We start from the raw sequence: 21014 nt of genomic DNA, 5'->3' as shown, positions 1-21014 counted from the left end.
AAATGGCCTCTGCTTAAAATAGGACAGACAATCCAAAAATAGTCTTTCATCGAATGTGTGCTTCACTAGTAAAAATCTTGTAAGGTAATTTTATCAGGAATATAAGACAAAGGCGTTTGGTGACATTATTTATCTTGTCCTGCACCTGAAATTGCCTTTGCAAGGCCTCTTACTTTCCTTTCTCTAGTAGATTCTTTAACTAATTAGTTACATTAATTAATATGTAACTCAGAGTTATGATTCTCAAATTTGCTTTGGTGGCAGAGCACCTGTAAGCCAGCGGGCTTTTTACTAAACAAGCTCCGGATAGAAAGTCATAGATACTGGCATACTATTTAATTACGCTACGCAAAATTAAGGAATTAAGGAATGCTTTGCAAAAAAAAATAAATAAATAATAATAAAACCATGTTATAGAGCCAAACATAAAACCAAAACTAGTATCAAATACAATACCATTAAAAAAAGGCAGTTGGGACTGCCCAGTGTGGCTCAGTTGTTGAGTGTCAACCTGTAAATCAGGAGGTCATGGTTTGATTCCCAGTCAGGGCACTTGCCCGGTTGCAGGCTCCATCCCCAGTAGGGGGTGTGCAGAGGACAGCCAATTCTCATCATTGATGTTTCTCTCTCTCTCTCTCTCCTTCTCTCCTTTCGTCTCTGAAATCAATAAAAACATTTTTTTAAAGGCAGTTGGATACACCACAATAGGCCATGATGAGTTTTTCAAAGAACCTTAATTTACAACTTGCATATTTATAGTCATCAAAAGTTAAAAGAAAAAATATGAAGCAAAAATGCTAAAAATGTATTCAAGACCTAATAACTATTATTTTATTGAATTGCAAAAAAATGTCACCATGATTCCATTTCAGCATCAAGACACTCTCATACAGCTGGCTGAACAACAGAATGCTAGAACCTATGTTAAAGAATCACGAATTCAGCACTTTTAACAAGACCTCAAATTGCTTACCTGTAGGAACTCCCTGACATTAGATCCCAGGACGCGCAAGATTGTATCATAACCAGATTCTTGACAAAAGACAAAAAACATCTTCCCAAACATTTGGAGGATTTCTCCCGCGTTGAGATCTATTTTATAGGTTTGAAAGAATAATAAAAACAAAACATACATGTAGACTATTATTAATGGGAAGAAGGAAGATAATTGAATAACAACAAAATGTTAAATATCCTCAATTTTTGTGCTTAGTGAATATACATCACATGAAAAATTTCTGGCCAGGACAATACAATGAAACCTGAGAAGACAATACATTACCATGCTAACACTGTACATTTGTACTTAATAGCAAAGCAATCAGTTTCTCAGCTTCCATGACAAACTAGTTAATTAATTTTAAGCTTTTTTAAAAATGTATATTTAATTTAGAACTTATTTTTTTCTGAAAAATACAGGAAGGTCCTAAAAATCATCCAGAATGCACATGACAATATTTTGGTATAGAAAGATTTTTCTTTATCTAAATACACATATTAATAAATTGGTTGCATATAGTATGTACCCTAATATCCTGCTTTTTTGTTTATATCCAATTATTATTTCTTAAAACTTTAAGATTTTTTCTGTAATTTCAATCACTACCTCACTCAACATAGAGATGCAACATTTTATTTAATTGATCCCCTTATTCAAAATGTAAGCTTCTCTAATTTTTGATACTATAAGTAACCCTGAAGTGAAAGCACATAAATCTTAATGCAAATAAAACTAATAATTTTCTTTGGAAAAATTCTTAAAAGGTTTAAATATTTTTTAAGTGTCTGATTTATTTTTAAATTCTATCCTTGACTACACTAGATAGTTAATTTTCAAAAATTGACAAATTTATATGAAAAAAATCATACTTGTTTCAATTTTGATTACAAATGAGATTGGATATTTTCTTCTTATTATTAACAATTCACCATTTTTCTTTGTAATTCTTATATTCTGCAATAGATAGTATTTGCTCTACTAGTTATATTTGGCAAAGCTAAAAAGCTTTTTTTTTATATTCTACCCAAAGCTTAGTTATAAATTAAGTACTTTGAGAATAAGAGACACTACTTTCAGAAAGACTTGTTTTTATAAAGCTATTTTTTTTAACTTTGCCTTCATTGCATAAGTTTTGTCTGACATAGATCTATTTCCTGTTTCTTTTACCAATAGCTAACAAAACTTATTATAAAAGAGATTTGGGAATCAAATTTTCTCCATTCCAAAATGCAGAAATGAGTAATTATTACACTGTGCAATTCTGTGCTGTTGACATAGTAATGTATTATTACATTATTGAAATTACTACATTAAGAAGCAATAATTTATTTTTTCTTCCCCAAAATATGGCTTTCTGTGGGGAGGGGCAAAGAGCTCCTCTATTCTCTAAAGAGTTCGTAAAAGGAGAAATAGACTGAGCATAGCCTCAGCCTAACATTATATGTAAATGTCTTCCCATCAGGGTTGTGTAATGCATAACCTACATCCCTGTACATCCTATATAATACTACTAAAAGCCTAATATGCTAAATGTTCGATCAACCGGTCAGCCGTTCAACCAATCAAAGCATAATATGCTAATGATATGCTAAGGCCTCTCAATTGCTCGCTCTGATGTGCACTGACCACCAGGGGACAGACAGTCAACTGGTCGACCAGTCACTATGACGTACACTAACCACCAGGGGGCAAATGCTACGACTAGTAGGTTAGCTTGCTATTGGGGTCCGGCCAATCCAGATTGAGTGAGATGGGCAGACATGCCCTGGAGCCCTCCCACGGTTCCTCCCAGCCTCTCACATCTCTCCCTGTCCCCAGTCATGCACCGGTGGAGCGATCCCACAGGCCAGACCGAGGGACCCCACTAGTGCACGAATTTGTGCTCCAGGCCTCTAGTCACTATATAATGGAATATGCATTCCTTTGCACTTGTATGTGTAACCTGGCCAAAGAAGGAAAGTCACATTCAACTTACTGAGGACTTTGCTTGCAGCAGCAACCAAATCATAAGTTTTAGAATCATCATATATTATTCTGACAAGAAACTGTCCTTCTTCATCTAATTGTGCCTCTTTTCTGGAAAACAAAAAAGAGAGACAAGAAAAAAAGCTGGAATAAAAGAATAGGTTCTATAATTACAATGATTGTATAAATAATGGTTTTATATCTGAAATATAACTTCTTTTTGGCAAATTTGTTTAAATCAATGTGCTGTACTTAAAAGTCTGGTGGTTAAGAGGAAATTATTTCACATCCCCCTCCCCAAATTAAAAGGACATAGGTTAAGTATATTTTAGCAGGGATAACATTTCTATAGTACTATAGTACTTTAACACCCAATCCAACACCTGATATTAAATATAACCAAGAAATAACTTTTGGTTTAATAAACAGTTAGCAAATATTTGTTTAGTTCCTATATATGCCAGGCATTGTTCTAGGCACTGGGAATACAGTGTTTAGTAACGTAAACAAAAATACCTGATTACCTGGAACATTCGTATTCCAGGAGGGGAGACAGAAGGGGCATAAAACTCATAAGTGACAAATGTAATGGTAAGTTGTTTGGAGAAACATAAAGCCGGATAGTGGCATAAGGAGTTCAAGTACAATAATTGGAAGCTCACTGAGTAGCCGGAAATGGAGTGGAGTCTGGGAGTGAGCCATGAGCCAGTGGGGACGTGTGTTCTGGGCAGAGGGACGAGTACATGCAAAGGGCTAGACAGGAGCAGCCTGGGGAGTTGTGGGAACAGCGGGGGCTGGGGCTAAAACAGAGACAGGGCAGAGTAGCTGTCAGGGAACAGATCAGAGAGGTGACATGAGGTTGGACGTCGGAATGACTGACATTTACTTGAAAGAGATGGAGGGTCCTGGTACTTGTGATATGAGCACTGAGACTAGTGGACCTGGTTAAAGGGGCTGCTACTGCATTGAGAATGGACCAAAGGGCCTAGGACAGAGCAAGGAGACCGGTGAGAAGGCTACCGCCAACATTCTGGCGAGAAAAGCTGCTGACTTGGTTCAGAGCAGAAGCAGAAAAGGGAGTGAGAAGTGGCCCATGTTGGGATATAGTCTGAAGGCAAATTCAACGTGATCTGCTGAGAGGCTGGATGGAGGGTGTGAGAGAAGGAAAGGACACAAAGATGACTAAGGTTTTGGCCCGAGCAACTGGATAGATGTTGTACCCAATTCAGATAGGAGCTGAATTGGGAAAGACTGTTGGAGGTGGACAGGGGGGTAAGATAAAGAGCTGTGTTTCAACGTATTAAAGTTTGCGTGCCAAGTGTACTGAAAACATCTTCTAACACAGTGGTTGGCAAACTCATTAGTCAACAGAGCCAAATATCAACAGTACAACGATTGAAATTTCTTTTGAGAGCCAAATTTTTTTTTCTTTTTTTTGGTTTTCAGAGACATTTTTAATATTTCAAAATATGTCCCTAAGGAATAATTCTTTGCAAATACATAATCATGTTTCTCTCCCTTTAAAAAGGGACATAATTTTGTTATTTGATATTTAAAAAGAAATGATATATAAATTTTACAGTTTACACTGTTTTACATGGTATTAAAATTATTTCTTGATATTTTAAGCTTTTATGAACAGTGATCCCATTTCAATAGTTGTTAATACACATAAAACAATTTAATCTGAACTCTTTTTACTTGAAATTCATGCCATTAAAACTTAGACTTTTACCTTTGTTTGGCTAATGGGGAAAACATGTAGGCAAATAGAAGTAAACCCTAGTGTTTGATATACTTAAGAAAATACATATTTCAATCTCTTTAAAAACATATGCTTACATTGTATGCACATCTTATTTATTCATTAAGATCAGTACCCAAGGAGTTTTATGTGCCAACAATTATTGGTTTAAGTATGAAGTATGGTATAGTTTTGAAAGAAATATTGTAATTCATTTTTTGCCGGGGTCCCACCCCAGCAGGTCCAGGGGTCCCCAAAGGTGTGGACGGAGTTGGCGAAGAAGGAATGACATGGAGACAGCATTCAGTTGATCAGCAGCCTAGCCAGGATCTCTAGCCAGGATCTCTCCAGCCAGGTTCTGGTCTGGATCTCCAGAGAGGTTCTGCTTAGGATCTCCAGCCAGGTTCTGTGTCCATGTTCTCTTGCTAGGTTCTCCAGGTTCTCCAGCCAGGTTCTGTAGCCATGTTCCCTCGCTAGGTTCTCCAGCCAGGTTCTGTCCAGGTTCTCCAGCCAGGTTCAGTCACCAGGTTCTAGTCAGGTTCTCTTGCCAATTTCTGTAGTCAGGTTCAGTCCAGGATCTTTTGCCATGTTCTCTCGCTAGGTTCTGTCTCTAGGTTCTGAGGCCAGTTTCTGTCCAGGATCTTTTGCCATGTTCTCTCCAGCGAAGCTCTTCTGTCTCTAGAGAACGTTCTGTGTAGGTTCTGTGCCTAGGTTCTGTCTCCTCTCTTTTGAGAGCCAAATTTTTTAAACTTAAACTATATAGGTAGGTACATTGTTATTGACGTAATGAGGGTACTCCTAAGCCTTAGGAAGAGCCACACTCAAGGGGCCAAAGAGCCGTATGTGGCTCGCAAGCCGCAGTTTGCCGACCACGGTTCTAACATATCCTTAGCCTACTACATACAGTAGCTCAAAATATACCCAGTATTAATGAAAGGGCTTTATAGTAACTGTTAATAGTTGTCATGGTTGTATACATATATCTATTTTGATAGGCTTTGGATTGTTTTTCTCAAACTAGTGTCCAAAGGGGACAGAAAATCTATCGTCCAAAGTATTGCCAGTGGTGGAAGAGAAATGACAAGTTCCCAGACACTGTTCCAATGTTCAATTCACAAAAATACGTGGAGTTTGGATATCAATCTCTGACGCTCAGTCCAAATCTTCTAAATTCTTGTACACTGCCAGGAGAATACAAGAAAAACTAGCCACTATTGTTAGGTAAACTTTCAACACAGTAGCTCGGAATAGCTCCTTAAATGCTGCCAAGGCCGGCCACATGGAGTCGCAACCACTTTCTCTTCCTCAGAAGCTATGCTACCACAGCTGCTGCTTGTGGCTTGGCCAGTTTCTGCTCAAGGGAACAGTTCAAATAGTGACATGTCTTAGGTCCAGGTGGGATGGAGATGGTCTTTAAAAACCCTGTGTCCTTCAGAGCATACCATTTATTTGCTGGCAGTTATGCATAACAGTGCATGTGGCAAAAAAAGAAAACACAGCATAATTTTGTAGGCACAGAAATTTCAGTTCAGAGCCCACAATCCAAATGAACTCGAACAAGTCAAATAGACCACTTGAGCATTAAAACCCCTCTTTTCTAAAATGGGAGCAATTATATAACCCACAAGTGTAAAGAAATAAAGTGCGAAAGAATGTTCTAAGCAGTTGAAAAATTATATATATTACTAATGACCATAGTACTTCCCTTATCTATATATTCAAAAATTTGATGTGAAATCCTCCCCCCTTTTGCTGCACAGACACAAACACATCTTCAAAATCCTCAAATCTTTTTAATACTCAAAGTCAGTGAAATATCCCCAAATCATAACAATATAATCTGCAAACACTGACTTATCTTTTGATAAATGCTATTAGGTACCTTATGCATTCTAATTTCTATTTGTATAAAAATACAAAATACTGATGCTCCTTGACTTATGATGGGCTTTTGTCTCAATAAGTGACCCAATAAACATCATAAGGTGGAAATATAAGTCGAAATATTTAAGTTGAAAATGCATTTAGCACACCTAACCTAGCCCACCTTAACTGTGCTCAGAAGACTTACATTAGCCTACATCTGGACAAAAATCATCTAACACAAAGCCTATTTTATAATAAAGTGTCGAATATCGCATTTATCTGATGGGCTACAGTATCTGGAAAATGCCGGCAACACAGTACACTGTAGAGCACCAGCTGCTCACCCTCGCCACCATGTGGCTGGCTGAGCTCACCGACACTCTCAGCATCACTAACCTGGGAAGAGAATAAAATTCAAAATTTGAAATGTGGTTGCTACTGAATGCATATCGCTTTCCTCCCATCACAAAGTCAAAAAAAATCTTATGTCAGACCATCGTAAGTCAGGGTCCTTTTGTATAAGAAAAAAGCTTAAAAAAAAATCCTCCACTATCTTGAGATACACACTGTTATTCAATTTGTTCATGCTTAAATATACTTGTATAAATAACACACAATAATACTGCTTTCAAACCCCCCTTTCTTGACTACTATTTGATAGACATCCATTTATTATTAAGTATATTTCTATACCTTGACTACATAAAATTGTATTCTATACACATATTAAAGTTTTAGTAGATATTTAGATTGCTCTTATTTTTCACAAGTGCAAACAATGTTGTGATGAATATTTGGTAGCTAACAATTTATATTTCTGTGTAAAATAGGATAAACGTTTGGAAATGGAGTTGCCGATCTGAAGGACGTGGATAGACTAATTTTTCTCACGTTGTCACTAATATCTTGTTATGCAACAGCATTGCTCTACAGGCTGAAATTTTAAAGCCTCTGATTTAGGGCATCTTAATAAAATATCAATTGATTTTAGCTAAATATATAATAAAATACAAATTAGTTCATGCTCTCACTGTGCCTTATTCTGTTTATTCCAGTGGGGATAAATCAAATGACATAACTTCTGGAACCATCTCAGTTTCTTGGAAGCACCGATCCATAGCACCCATTACGTGAATGATGTACAAACAGAATACAAAGTCCTTCTAAATAAAATAGAGGAATGGCCACTTCCCTAGAATTCCCCTAACCATGAGTCAAGACACCCTTTCTTTCCTAGCTTTCCTTTTAATGAAATAAGCTCCCTTATCTTTTAAGCTTTGTTTCCTGAACTGATCAACCCAACATGTTCCCTGGAGGAAGACTGAAATAATAAATGAAATAGTAGGACATGAAAGGAAATAATCACTTCCATTAAAACATTCACACTGAATTCCAATGACTTCTTCAAAATATTTAGTATTCCTAGTTTATTATATTTATGTTTAAAATCTTTGGGAGCTTTGGATCACTCTTTATTCTTTCCCACCAATGCCCTCCACCACTCCCCACTCCATACCCCACCTCAGGGGAGGGAGTTTTGCCACAAATATTTGAGCACCTATTATGCCCTGGGACTTTTTTAAGCACTTTAAATATACCAATGGACAAAATAAATGTCCCTGTCCTCATAGAGTTTACATTTTAGCTGGCAGAAACAAGCAATAAACAATAAGCATAATATATGCTCAAATTTTATAATCTATGATGAGGTGATAGATGCTACAAAAGAAAGTAGATGAGGATAAAGGGTGAGAGCAGCACCTAGGAGCAAGGGGCAGGATGCAATGCTAGATGTAGTCAGCATGGAGGCTGCCTGGAGAAGTTAGCATCAGAGCAAAGACTTCAGGAGGAAAAATTGATCTCTATGACTTAATAATCTTTTGGGACCCATTTCCCTTCTTTCTGTAGCCCATTCTTCATCTTTTCCCCTTATCAGAGGAAAAGCTAATTGGAGATATTATAATAAACAGTTTAGGGAGACTTGATTGAATACATTAAACTGAACAGAATTTACAGTGCAAATGGAGTAATAAACAAAAGAATTCCAGGCCACATGGTCATTGAAAACAAACTCTCACCTGGGGAAAAATGGCAAATAATTGCATCCTATACATTTGTAGCTACAATAACTGTTTAAAAACTGAGTATTTATAAATGAAAATTTTTCCAAGTAGCAATTCATTTCCTAGTTACTTTTAGAGATGGCTATTTGTTATAGTTTAAACTGATCATTTATTTGCAGCACTTACCCTTCCCCCAAAGAGTAGTGTGCATATATCCTATATAATAAAAGGCTAATATGCAAATTGACTGAACGGTCACTATGAAGCACACTGACCACCAGAGGGCAGACACTCAATGCAGGAGCTGCCCCCTGGTGGTCAGTGTGCTCCCACAGGGGAAGTGCTGCTCAGCCAGAAGCCAGGCTCACTGCTGGCGAGTGCAGCACTGGTGGCGGGTGCCTCTTCTGCCTCCGTGGCAGTCAGACATCCCCCGAGGGCTCCCAGACTGCAAGAGGGTGCAGACCAGGCTGAGGCACCCCCCAAGTGCACAGATTTCATGCACCAGGCCTCCAGTGTGTGTGTGTGTGTGTATATATATATATATATATATATATATATATATGCATATATATGTGTGTATATATATGTATATATATACACACATATATGTATGTATATATGTGTGTATATATATATATATATATATATATATATATATATGTAGTATTTTGTGGTTTTGATTTATGATTTTTGATGTTTGGTTTTTTAATCACTGGTGCCTAACCCAAGTGCCTGGAGTAGAACATGCATGCATTCAATAAATGCCTGCATGTTTTAAAGTAAGCAAAGGAATGAATTAGTTACAAATATTTCCCCATGAGTTTCCAAAGTCCCTACTAAAAATCAAACAAGCAAATATTACTGTCAAAATATTGTTCCATTATTTAAAAAAAAAAAGGTATAGCCGACTGGAGTTACTCAGTGGTTGAGCATCAACCCATGAAGCAGGAGATCACAGTTCGACTCTGGTCAGGGACATGCCCAGGTGCAGGAGGCAGCTGATCAGTGAGTCTCTCTCATCCTTGATGTTTCTATCTCTCTCTCCCTCTCCCTTCCTCTCTCTGAAATAAATAAACACATATAAAAGATTAATATATATATTAATTATTATTAATTAATATATACAATTATTAATTTATATATACACATACACACACACACACACACACACACATATGCAATTTGTCAGAAATATCCAGGCAACATCTCTAACAACTCTTTACTTAAGCAGATATTCCTTAACTCCAAAATGTGAATGCACAAAACTGAATTAATATTCTCAACCTGAGCTCCAGCTATTATGCACTTTTCAAGTAAGTTTAGTATTCTAAAGGATTGCTGGCTTTTAGGTAAATACGTTCCCTTGGAAGTTTGAAAAAATGAGTATTCTGAAGTGGGAGATCCTGAATACAGGCATCTGAGAAAGGAGTCTCAGAACAGGGTGTGGTCTCAGGCAGAAAAGGTCAACATACATCACACAATCAGCCCAATCAATGACAGCTCAAAGGGGTCCTGGTCCTTTAAAAACCCTTATCGCAGAGCATGTCCTACAAACAATAGTATGTCGGTGTTGTCTGGTTAATAAATCCTGGGATGTTCCATTGTAGTGAGCTGTAAAGGACATCATGAATGCTGGTTTGTGTCCAGCCACTATTAAAATTAAAATCTACCAATATAAAACACAGATAATAACTATAAGCAACATCTTAATTAAAAATGTATATATATTTCTGTGAGTGGGTGCAAAGCATTAATGGCTCTCAATTTTCAATAACCCAAGCCAATGATTCCCAATGAGTCTGAATCCCCGGAAGGGCAGACTCTGGTTTGAGAGAGCTGCCAAGCAGCGAGGCCCTTCCCATGCAGCGATGGCTTCTGCTTGGGTCCTCCTTCAGCTGGCAAAGGTCAGTCCTTTCCATTCAATGTGTTCACTCATCCAAGGACTGTAAACAGTAACAGTAAATGCTCACATGAGTGACATAGATTTTGGCAAAGTAACATCACTCTTGATATATAATTGCATTTTTTTCTGACTGTGTTCAGCTTACCACGTGAGAGTTTTATTAGTAATGGCTTGAATTTTGAAACCATATGCACAAACATTTCAAATAAGCCCTTTTCAGTAGCTTCAGCAGACAAATGAATTTGCTTATTAGCCACCCATTTTATCGTCAACTCGCCTCCTGAGTACATCCGGTCACAGCTCTTCTAAAAATAAACAAATTGCTCACAATTTCTGAGGCTCTGATTTCCTGTAGTAGATGTGCCAGTTGGTGAATCAAACCACCTTTAAAAATATGACAAGCAGCCTGGCCCTTGTGGCTCAGTGTTTGAGGGCCAACCTATGAATCAGGAGGTCACACTTAGATTCCCAATCAAGGCACATGCCCAGGTTGTGGGTTTTATCCCCACTAGGGGGCGTGCAGGAGGCAGCTGATCAATATACTCTCATTGATGTTTCTATCCCTCTTCTTTCTTCTCTGAAATCAATAAAATAAATAAATAAATATGACAAGCAAAATAACCTGTGAAAGTTCTTGAAAAGTTCAGGGGAGACAAAAACAAAAACAGGTGGTACTAACACACATCCTGTTGTCCATCTCCATGCTCATCTGGTTGTCTTGGGAAAAGAGAAGGTCATAGATCCTGCTTTTGGGGGGAAAGCACATAATATGACCATTCCAAGCCCATCTGTGTGCTCTGATGATTAACAGCTGAGTAGTTTGGACACCGTTTTAAAGTACTGAAGCTTCACTTCCCCAATTTATAAAATGAGAATAATAGACATCTATTTTCTGTGGTGGTTATTGTGAGAATTAGGTGTAGAACCATATGGTAAGTGTCATATATATATATATATATATTATAAAAGGTATATATGAATTACCTTTCACATTTTAATTTCCAGAGAATAGAGCACATGTACATTCATCATATATATATATATATATATATATATATATATAGAGAGAGAGAGAGAGAGAGAGAGAGAGAGAGAGAGAGAGAGGCTTTCCCCTAGGCCACCGATTTTCAACCAGTGTACCAAAGAATTTTTAAAACGTGTAACACCTGATTATTTAGTCAGGGAAACTGACCTCTTTTCCCTTAGATTGTCAATAAAAAATGACAACAGCCAACACAACAACAGCCATCTGGTGGGAATGAGTCAAAATTATACCTATTCTTTTGGTCAAATCACCAAAAAACGTTTTTTTGGTGTGCCGCAGAATTTTAGTAATTAGTTTAAGTGTGCCATGAGATGCAAAAGGTTGCAAATCCGCTTTCCTAGGCAATCGTTATAATAGATAGAGGCTAGAGAGGCTAGTGAGACAAGAGAGATAATCAAGTAGTAGAAATAACATAATTATATACTGTTGCATGTACAGTGAGACGTAAGTACAGTTTTGGAGGTAAAGGAAGGCTTCCTTAAGAAATAACATTAGTTTTGTCATCTCAAAGCTGAGCCATATTTAAGTTAATGGGCAGGGTGGGGAGAGTGAAGAAAAGGAGACCCTTCTAAACTCAGGCTTGTGTTACCCTAACACATGTAAAAGCTCAGTGTGCAGCAGGAACAGAAGCTGGCCCATGAGGCTACAGTGCTGGCAGCGACTGCGACGTAAGGACTGAAAGGTCCCACGTTTGAGTGACTTGAAGATTGACCACAAATCATTTCAAGAAAGCAACAATTTCATATTGCATGATTCAATAATGATGGGCAAGTAGATCAGAATATGCGATAAAAGCAAAGCTGCAGTAACAAGGAATAAATATAAATACTTCGAGTGTTTACTGGGAGTAGAAACTTCTTTAACCTCAATATCTTTGATATAGAAAAAAAGCGTTCAGTTTTGCTAGGCATAAACAAAGGCACCATTTCCCCCACTGTTTCCTTTTTAATGAACGAAGTAGCAAAGTAGCAAATGGAAAAGCTGCAAGTACTCAGGTCTTCTGAGTCGTCAGCCTCTGAACTGGGCCAGCCATACAGATCTCTTTAAGTGTGTTTTCCTGTTGACATCCTCAGAGTATCCACCCAGAACTATCACTTTCCAACACCATGAAGAGAAACATTTGCTATGGAAAGAGTCGAAAGGACATCTGTTCCTTGCAAACTACACCAACACCCAGTTAATGTTGGCCACAATTAGGTCTGGGTATACAGGAGAATACAGATTTTCTGATTTATCCTCTGGTGCTCATTTCAGTGACCCACCCAATAACATGCTTCTATGATTTTTTTTTTAATTCTCAAAAATTGCAGAATGCTAGTAAAAGAAAGACCCAGCTTGAATCCCATGGTTGCCTCAGATCATCAAAGTAAAACCCTGAGATAAGACCAGGTTTACCTCCTGGGCTCCATGCTGCTCACCTGACATGGCCCAGGTTCTGAGAGAGTCCCTCTGCAAGTGCTCACTGATGGGTATGTGAAGAGTTTACAGTCAGATATTTACTTTTACCTAAAAGAATAACTTCAAATGTTGGTGATGTATTGGTGATGCACTTATCAGCTAATGCACTGTGCCTTCTTTCATCTTTCAGGCTAACTGGCCTATCTTTCTACGGAAAAAGGTCTTGATCTAACAATTACCCAGTTTATCTATTTTTAAAAATCTCAACATTAATTTGTTTATTTGTATTGAGGAAGTTTCTGGGTACAAAAATTAATATGGTTTCATTTTTGTATGTATACTACATTAGCTCCTATTTCTAACTTAAAAGGAATAGTAAATAGCACCAAAAGAGCTGGATTGAAGTAGTGACTTCAGTGATAAAGCTGACTTCATCATTAAAAAAATAAAATTTAGCTGAAACCGGTTTGGCTCAGTGGATAGAGCGTCGGCCTGCGGACGTGAAAGGTCCCAGGTTCGATTCTGGTCAAGGGCATGTACCTTGGTTGCGGGCACATCCCCAGTAGGAGATGTGCAGGAGGCAGCCGATCGATGTTTCTCTCTCATTGATGTTTCTAACTCTCTATCTCTCTCCCTTCCTCTCTGTAAAAAATCAATAAAATATATTTTAAAAAATAATAATAATAAATAAAATAAAATAAAATTGAGCCTAGTCAGTGCCACTCAGTGGTTGAGCGTCCACCCATAAACCAGGGGATCAAGCCCACATGGCAGGTTGTGGGCTTGATCCCCAGGAGGGGGTGTACAGGAGTCAGCTGATGGATGTTTCTCTCTCATCCATGTTTCTATCTCTGTATCCCTCTCCCTTCCTCTCTCTCCAAAATTAATAAAAATTTAATAAATAAAATTGAATAAAATAAAAAACACTGAGCTCACTTGTATATGGAAGCTAATAAGAACAAACTCAGAGAAACAGAGAGTAGAGTGACAGTGACCAAGGCTTGGGTGTGGGAGAAATTAGCAGCTATTGCTCAAAGGGTACAGACAACCAGTTATAAGATTACCAAGCTGATTATCCTATATAATAAAAGGCTAATATGCAAATTGACAGAACTGCAGAACAACCGGTACCTATGATGCACACTGACCACCAGGGAGTAGATGCTCAATGCAGGAACTGCCCCCTGGTGGTCAGTGCACTCCCACAGGGGGAAGTGCCAGCCACTCAGCCAGAAGCCGGGCTCATGGCTGGTGAGCGCAGCGGCGGTGGCAGGAGCCTCTCCCACCTCTGCGGCAGCGCTGATGTCTGACTGCCCATAGGGAGCAGGCCTAAGCCATCAGTAGGACATCCCTCAGGGCTCCCAGACTGTGAGAGGGCACAGGATGGGCTGAGGGCCCCCCCCCCCCCTGCCCCATGCACGAATTTCATGCACCGGGCTTCTAGTAGCTAATAATACTGTATCATATGCTTGAATGTTGCTAAGAGAGTAGATCTTAAATGTTCCCACCCCAAAAAGGAAACGGTCCTATGTGGCACAATGGCGGTGGTAGTTCATGCCAAGGTGGCAGTCACTTCACAATGTATAAATGTATCCAATCAACACATTGCACACTTTAAACTAAGCTGGTGGGAGTGGGGGTGACTGTGCTAGAAAGGCCCTTCCTATCTCAAATGGGCATTGTAGTACTCAACTGACATGACAGAGAAAAGAATTTTGGAAATATCGAACAGCATTTGTTATATAAAGTACCACTAATATATTAAAACCTACATGTGCAAGGGTATAGCGATTTACTTAGATAGCCTCATGAATATGAAAATCTGATTAAAACACAGTATACTATTTTGTTTGCATTCATTCACTTTGATAAAATGAATACTGAGAACATATGCTGCGTTTTCAAACAACAAATAGGAGTTGAGGGAAAGAAAAAAGAGTCAAAATGACAATGAAGTTGCTACTTTTCCTAGAGTGATGAAGGAACATTTAGACTGGTGTAGTACATACACTTCAATGAGCTACTGCTATTTAAAGGAGAGCTTCATATCTTTCAGGTGAGCTGGGGAAGGGAAAAGTTGAAACACTTCGATTCTAGAGAAAAATAATAGCTACCATTTATCCATGTTATTTTTCAAGATCTGTGTTTAGCACTATTCAACATATTACAACATTACAGAGTAGGTATTATCTACTCCTTATATACAGTTGAGGTAGGTATCTACTCCTTATATACAATAATGTGCCAGTTCATTGTGAGGGGATGTCCGACTGCCACGTTAGCAATGGCTACATGGCCACTAGCTCCTACAATAAAGACTCTCTCTACATCCACAACGTCTCATGGCTTCTTCATCTACCACCTGGCATCCAAGAAAGTCCAGCCCCTGGCAGAGGGGCTCAGACCTGACAGTTGGCATAGTTGGGCAGGATCAGGACCTGTGGACCTGACAACGACACAGCGAGCAGAGAATAAAGGAGGAACTGAGTTCCCACCAGTTAGTACAGCGAGCAGGGTTCGAGGAGGAACTTGCTCTGACACTTGGCACTGTGTGCCGGATTCAGAAGCATGTGTGGGTTCAAGGAGCGAGTGCTCCCACATGATTATATCATTCACTTTTCCATCCTCCAAGTCCAAAACACAGACTACGCTCTTTAAAAATAAGATTAACTAGAGAATGAAAGAATGAATCAATCAATGAAAAAATCAATGAATGCCTGCCTTACTATAGGTAAATTAGATATATAAGCATACTAAATATATACATATTCTTTATACAAAGATGATGATTGACAGATTCTAGAGAAAATTACTCCAGTATTTATCAACTATCAGTGTCATTATATCATTTTCAAATCTCATACCAAAATTTTGATCACAATGTTTATCTCTGATCTTTCAGTAAAACAGAGAAGGGCTGATCAATACACAGTGTAGCACTTAGGCATTTCAAGTCAGTATTTGTTCCTTAGTCTGCTCAACTCTAGGCACAATAGTTTTTACAAAGGTGCTTTTATTTGTTTTTAATAGACATTTAATCATCTTAGATTTTTTTTCTTATTTGAATCCATCTTTACGTTCCAATGACGTTAAAAAACCTAAAATCAAACCCAGTAATTTGATCCCATGATTAGTTTTGCCAGGACTAATGAAAGGGTAACATAGCTGATTAAATAAAGTATGTAGGTACTGTTCTAATATGTATATCTTGATTTCATGGGCGTTTTTTTCTGAAATAAAGATTGGTTTTTCTCTTCCCTTGGAAACCATGACTTCCAAAAAGGACTATCTGAAAACTGAAAGGAAACCAACAAAAGACTTGAAGTAGATTCAGAGATCTCTTTTGCTCTTTAACATGTATTTATGGTCTAGATCAGAGGTGGACAAACTATAGTCAGTTGGTCAAATTCAGCCCACTACCTGTTTCTGTCTGGTCCAAGAGCAAGGAATATTTTTTACATTTTTAAATGGTTACATCTTAATAGTTATATAGACACCTACATAATATCTTCAATATTGACTCTTGGCCTCCAGCACCTAAAATATTTACTATCAGACCTTTCTCTATCTACCCTCCATCTAGACCATTTATCTTTTTCTTAAAAAGGGGAATTTAAAGTTCTTGGGAAATGGTTACATTGTTGGGAGTGTAAGTAAATGCTGAGTTTACAATGAAGCAATTTTTGGCTCTTATGCACTTAGAACGTTCTGTCTGGAATCTGTTACTTGGGATTTTATTTGCCATTAAATGTTTGGCATCCTTTCTCATGAAGAATGGATGGCCATTTCCTACTAAATCAAAAAAAGTATGATGTAAATTTTGTAAACATCAATGTAGACAGTTTCTCAGAGACCAAAAATGAAGATAGAGGAGTATGGTACTTAATGAGACAAAACAAGTTTTTTCCATAAATTCAGTTTTTCCTAAGAAGTTGAAACTGAAAACATCTTGCACCACTGACTACAGTGATCCTCCTTAGAGCTGAGGGTGAGGTCTGGAGAAGGGAATCAGAATGTCCCAGGGAGCATTTTAAGATTAAATTCCTCCAACTGCTCCCCTGCCCCCAGGCAGTGAGAATCTGTTTGGATAGGCCAATGTTCTTCCCGGAGCTCTGAGTAATAATGCCTCAATGGGACTACCTGGGTTGGAAACCAATGACCTGCTTCAGTGCCCTGAACTATGTTCTCTGGTTCAGATACTAAACTATACCCAAGACAAGATGGGCTCCACCAAAAAGTATGTTTGGGAAAAAAAGAATCAAAATGAACACCTGGATTGTAAAGGCTAGTTTAACTAATAGTATTTCCCTTTCAAGAGCATATAATCCTTGAGATAATTTTATTTAAAAAAAAAAAAAAAGAGAGAGAGAGAGCCTGGTGTGGCTTAGTGGTTGAACATCAACCTATGAATTAGTAGGTCACAGTTAGATTCCCCATTAGGGCACCTGACCCAGTGATCCCCAGTAGGGGGCGTGCAGGATGCAGCCGATGATTCTCATCATTGATGTTTCTATCTCACTCCTTCTCCCTTCCTCTCTGAAATCGATAAAAATGATATTTAGAAAAAAGAAACACCCATATGATTTGTTTCATTTTATCATAAAAAGGTATTTGAATAATTTAAATTGTCAACATTTGAATAGATTAAGAACACTGTTTAAAGCAATTTAGAGATACATTAGGGCATTAAAATATTGATGTTTGATTTAAAACTAATAGTTTTCCAAAGTAGAATGTAACAATATTCTTAGTGATTTGGCAGAATTAAGTTTTCACATCAGTGTAATTTGTATATTTTTAGATATTTTTACTTTCTCTGGGGAAAACATAGCCAATACAAGCAAATAACTTGATAATTTAATTTTTTAAAAAATTTTGATATATTTCTCTATGACATAAAATTTTCCATCTCTGTATTTAACAGTAATCTAAATTGATAATGGGTAGGGTACATTCTAAATCTGGTTAAAATGCATAACAACTGTTTAACCATATTGCCATATTTTATTGTGCTCTCAAAATCCTAAATATATTCATTGTCATAGCATATCCACCAGAAAAAATGGGGATTTGTAACTTACACATGAGAAAACATCATTTTCATAAATTTACAAAGTGGCTTAAAAATAATCCTATACTTGTTAACATTGTTTAAAATTCTGCTCCTGATATCTCCCGTATACCTGTCCACTAAGCAAAATAAAAATTCTGAAAGCATTAATAAGATTCACAGAAAATTCAAATCTCAAAGTAAGCTTTAGTGTCAACATTCTCATTTGATTTAACTGCATAATTGCCAAACCTCCACTTCGTTTATATTATGTAGGCGTGCTCTCTGGGTAACATAAATACGGCTTATGGATAGTGGAACGATGCTCATTGATACAGGCCCAAGAGAAGGAAAAGTTGCATTTTAGTATTTCATATTTAACCCTGGTCATTTCCATGGAAACTATTTATTTAAAAAAAAATCCCTATCGTGTAACTGTATAATAAGCCTAATGCTAATAACTATAACGTATTTGGGGGGGGGGGGAATAGCATGAAAGCATCACCTACTTGATATACTAAAATCAGGGAGGACAGAAAACACGAGTACAGAATAGCAATGTGTTCTCCTTTGCCCACCAGGTAACCACGCCCTCCGCCTCCATTTAATGGGACAGATTAGACTGCTGTTCCAATATGAAAATCCACAGACACGGTTTTGTTGTAGCTAGTTGGTGGGGTCATCTATGCAGTAAGTTAAGTGCATATTTCACTAGAACAAAGGGAACGGCCTCTGTTAAATCGAAATGCTCATTATGGCCACAGAGACAGACGATCCATCGTTTCAACAGGTTTACCAGTAAACTCTCAGGCGCCTGTGGTCTTTCCGTCCCATCAGGGGTCCTGGGCTCCTAGTTCCAGCCTGAAACTAGGATGCCCTCCCACCACTGACGGCCTCCACCATAGTCGAAGCAGAAAGGGTGTGTGTGTGTGTGTGGGGGGGGGGGGGGTTAATTTGGGGAAAATAAAAGGGCATACATTCCAGTTCCACTTTATTTCAAAATGAATAAATGCAGGTGCTATTCACAGTTGCTCAGGAAATAGTCTCACGTTTTAGCATCGTGAAAAGGCGTCACTCTGCTTATGTCTGCGAGGTGTGTACCTGTGCAAGGAGCCGGGTCTCCCGTTTGTGCCTAAGGCCTCTGGGAACGGGAACGTGGCGGAGGCCCGTGTGGTCCCTGGGGCCCTTCTCCGCGTGGGAGCCGCGGGGCCTGCAGAGCCTGGGAGCGCCCGGCGCGGGCAGCGCGTTCCCACGCTCGGGCGGGTCCGGAGGCCGTGCCGACCCGGAGGCCTCTCCCTCCTTCCCTGGCTCTCCCCTCCCAGCCTCTCCCCGCCCCGGCGGCCCCTCCTCCCAGGGTCCCGGCCCCGGAGCGTGGGAGCGCAGCTGCGGCCGCGAGCGGCGGGCGGAGGCATCTCCGCGATGCGCGTCCGCGACGGGCGCAGGCGGCGGAGAATGAATCGAGGAGCGGGGAGCAGCTCCCGGGGCCGCCCGGGGCCCCTCCACGCGCGGCGCCGGGGCCGGGCCCGAGCTCCAGGAGCCGGTCACTTACTTGATGTCCTCCCACACCTCCGGGCCGTAATTGCGGATCACCAGCAGCTCCAGCGCGTGGTTCACGAACCCGTACTGTGGGGACAGAGGGAAGCCCGCGCGTCAGGGACCGGCTGCCGATGGAAGAGGCTGGAGGGCCAGGCTCTGCCTTGACTGCCTCTCGGCTGCTTTAACTTTGGGTCCAACCTATTCGGGGTGCTCGCCGCTAAAGAGGGGTACCTCTGGGTCGCCACCCAAGCCACCAATAGGGGGCAGATCCTCTCCATCACCGCCCACCCCCACAGCCGTGCCACCTCCTTACCCCGCTCACCTGTCACGGCCAGGAGGCAGGCTGGGCAGCGGGGAAGCATGGCAGAGGGGACGAGCCCTGCACCCCCCACACCACTGCTCTCAGCCTCGCTCACCCGCAGGGCCCGCCTGAGCCGGGCAAGCCCCGCGTCTCGGCTGCACGGCCCCTTCCCGGGCTCGGGAAAGCACGGCGGACCCCTTTGGAAGCAAAGGCACCCATGGCCCCCCGCCGCGATCTCCTTCCTCCCTCCCCCTCCCCCGGCGTTCCCATCTCCTCTGCTCCGGACGCGGGCAAACTGCGAGGCTGCTCCCGCGACAAGCGGTGCGCTCCCCGGGCCCCAGCGCCAAGCTCCGGTGGCGCGGTCGGTTCCCTTGGGCTTCCAGGCCCGGTCCAGCTGCGGCTTGTGGGTGCGGCCTGAGCCGGCTGAGAGCACTCACCATGGTGTCTGCGCCCGGGCTGGGGGAGGATGCCCCCGCGGAGAGGCACGACCGAAGGGACCCAGGCGACGGAGGCGGCAGCGCAACAGGACCCCAGCGGCAGCATAGGACTGGAATGAGCGCAGTGGTCTCGGTCCGCCTTGATTGCCACCTCTTCCCGGCCAATAGCGAGTCGAGCCGCAGGGGGCTGGCCGCTGCCTCCTAGTTTTCAACCAATCGACGGCAGAGGAGGGAATTCAGATGCTGTCACTACTGCTGCGCTCCAGGTCTTCCCGCCCCCGCCCTAGTGACAAGGCTTTCATTCGAGGCCACAACAATGACGATGGAGAAGCTCCAGTTTTGTTCCTTGCATGAATTTTGGGGGCAGGAAGAATGCAACTATTGTAGTCCCCCCAAATATATTCTTATCCAAAGATCTACCCGCAGAGGTAGCAAAAACTGAGTAGAGGGTGTGTGTGTGTGTGTGTGTGTGTGTGTGTTTATCTTGCAATGCACAAGCCTTAAAAGGAATAAGCCCTCGTGGTCAGCATCCTTCTTGTTTAATGTCATCTTGCAGATAAATATTTCCTTTGTGGCTTGGTCCTGCAACAGTTTATGGTAAACTGAAAGCTAATAATACTGAGCTTCACACATTTTGCTTTCAGTCAATGGGACTAGTTGAGTGAGTTAGCTAAAATTTTCAGCAATGTAGCTTAGTGTGTGTGGT

General features: G+C 40.3%; 1 protein-coding gene across 1 annotated transcript in view; it reads right to left on the bottom strand.

The window, feature by feature from the left end:
• Positions 1 to 20451, bottom strand: part of GUCY1B1 (guanylate cyclase 1 soluble subunit beta 1) — a 42149-nt gene extending 21698 nt beyond the window's left edge. Inside the window, exons 1-4 of the mRNA XM_081093459.1 lie at positions 20309 to 20451; positions 19584 to 19657; positions 2976 to 3076; positions 974 to 1092 (exon numbers count right to left, since the gene is read on the bottom strand). Of these exons, the coding sequence (XP_080949585.1) occupies positions 974 to 1092; positions 2976 to 3076; positions 19584 to 19657; positions 20309 to 20311 (297 nt within the window). The 5' untranslated portion in view covers positions 20312 to 20451. The remainder of the gene's footprint in view (positions 1 to 973; positions 1093 to 2975; positions 3077 to 19583; positions 19658 to 20308) is intronic.
• Positions 20452 to 21014: the final 563 nt, after the last annotated feature.

The sequence above is a fragment of the Myotis nattereri genome (genome assembly GCF_964212035.1).
Source record: "Myotis nattereri genome assembly, chromosome: 5".
NCBI classification, from domain to species: Eukaryota; Metazoa; Chordata; class Mammalia; order Chiroptera; family Vespertilionidae; genus Myotis; species Myotis nattereri.
The sequence above is the reverse complement of the archived record's forward strand: the minus strand, read 5'-3'. Positions and strand labels throughout refer to the sequence as shown.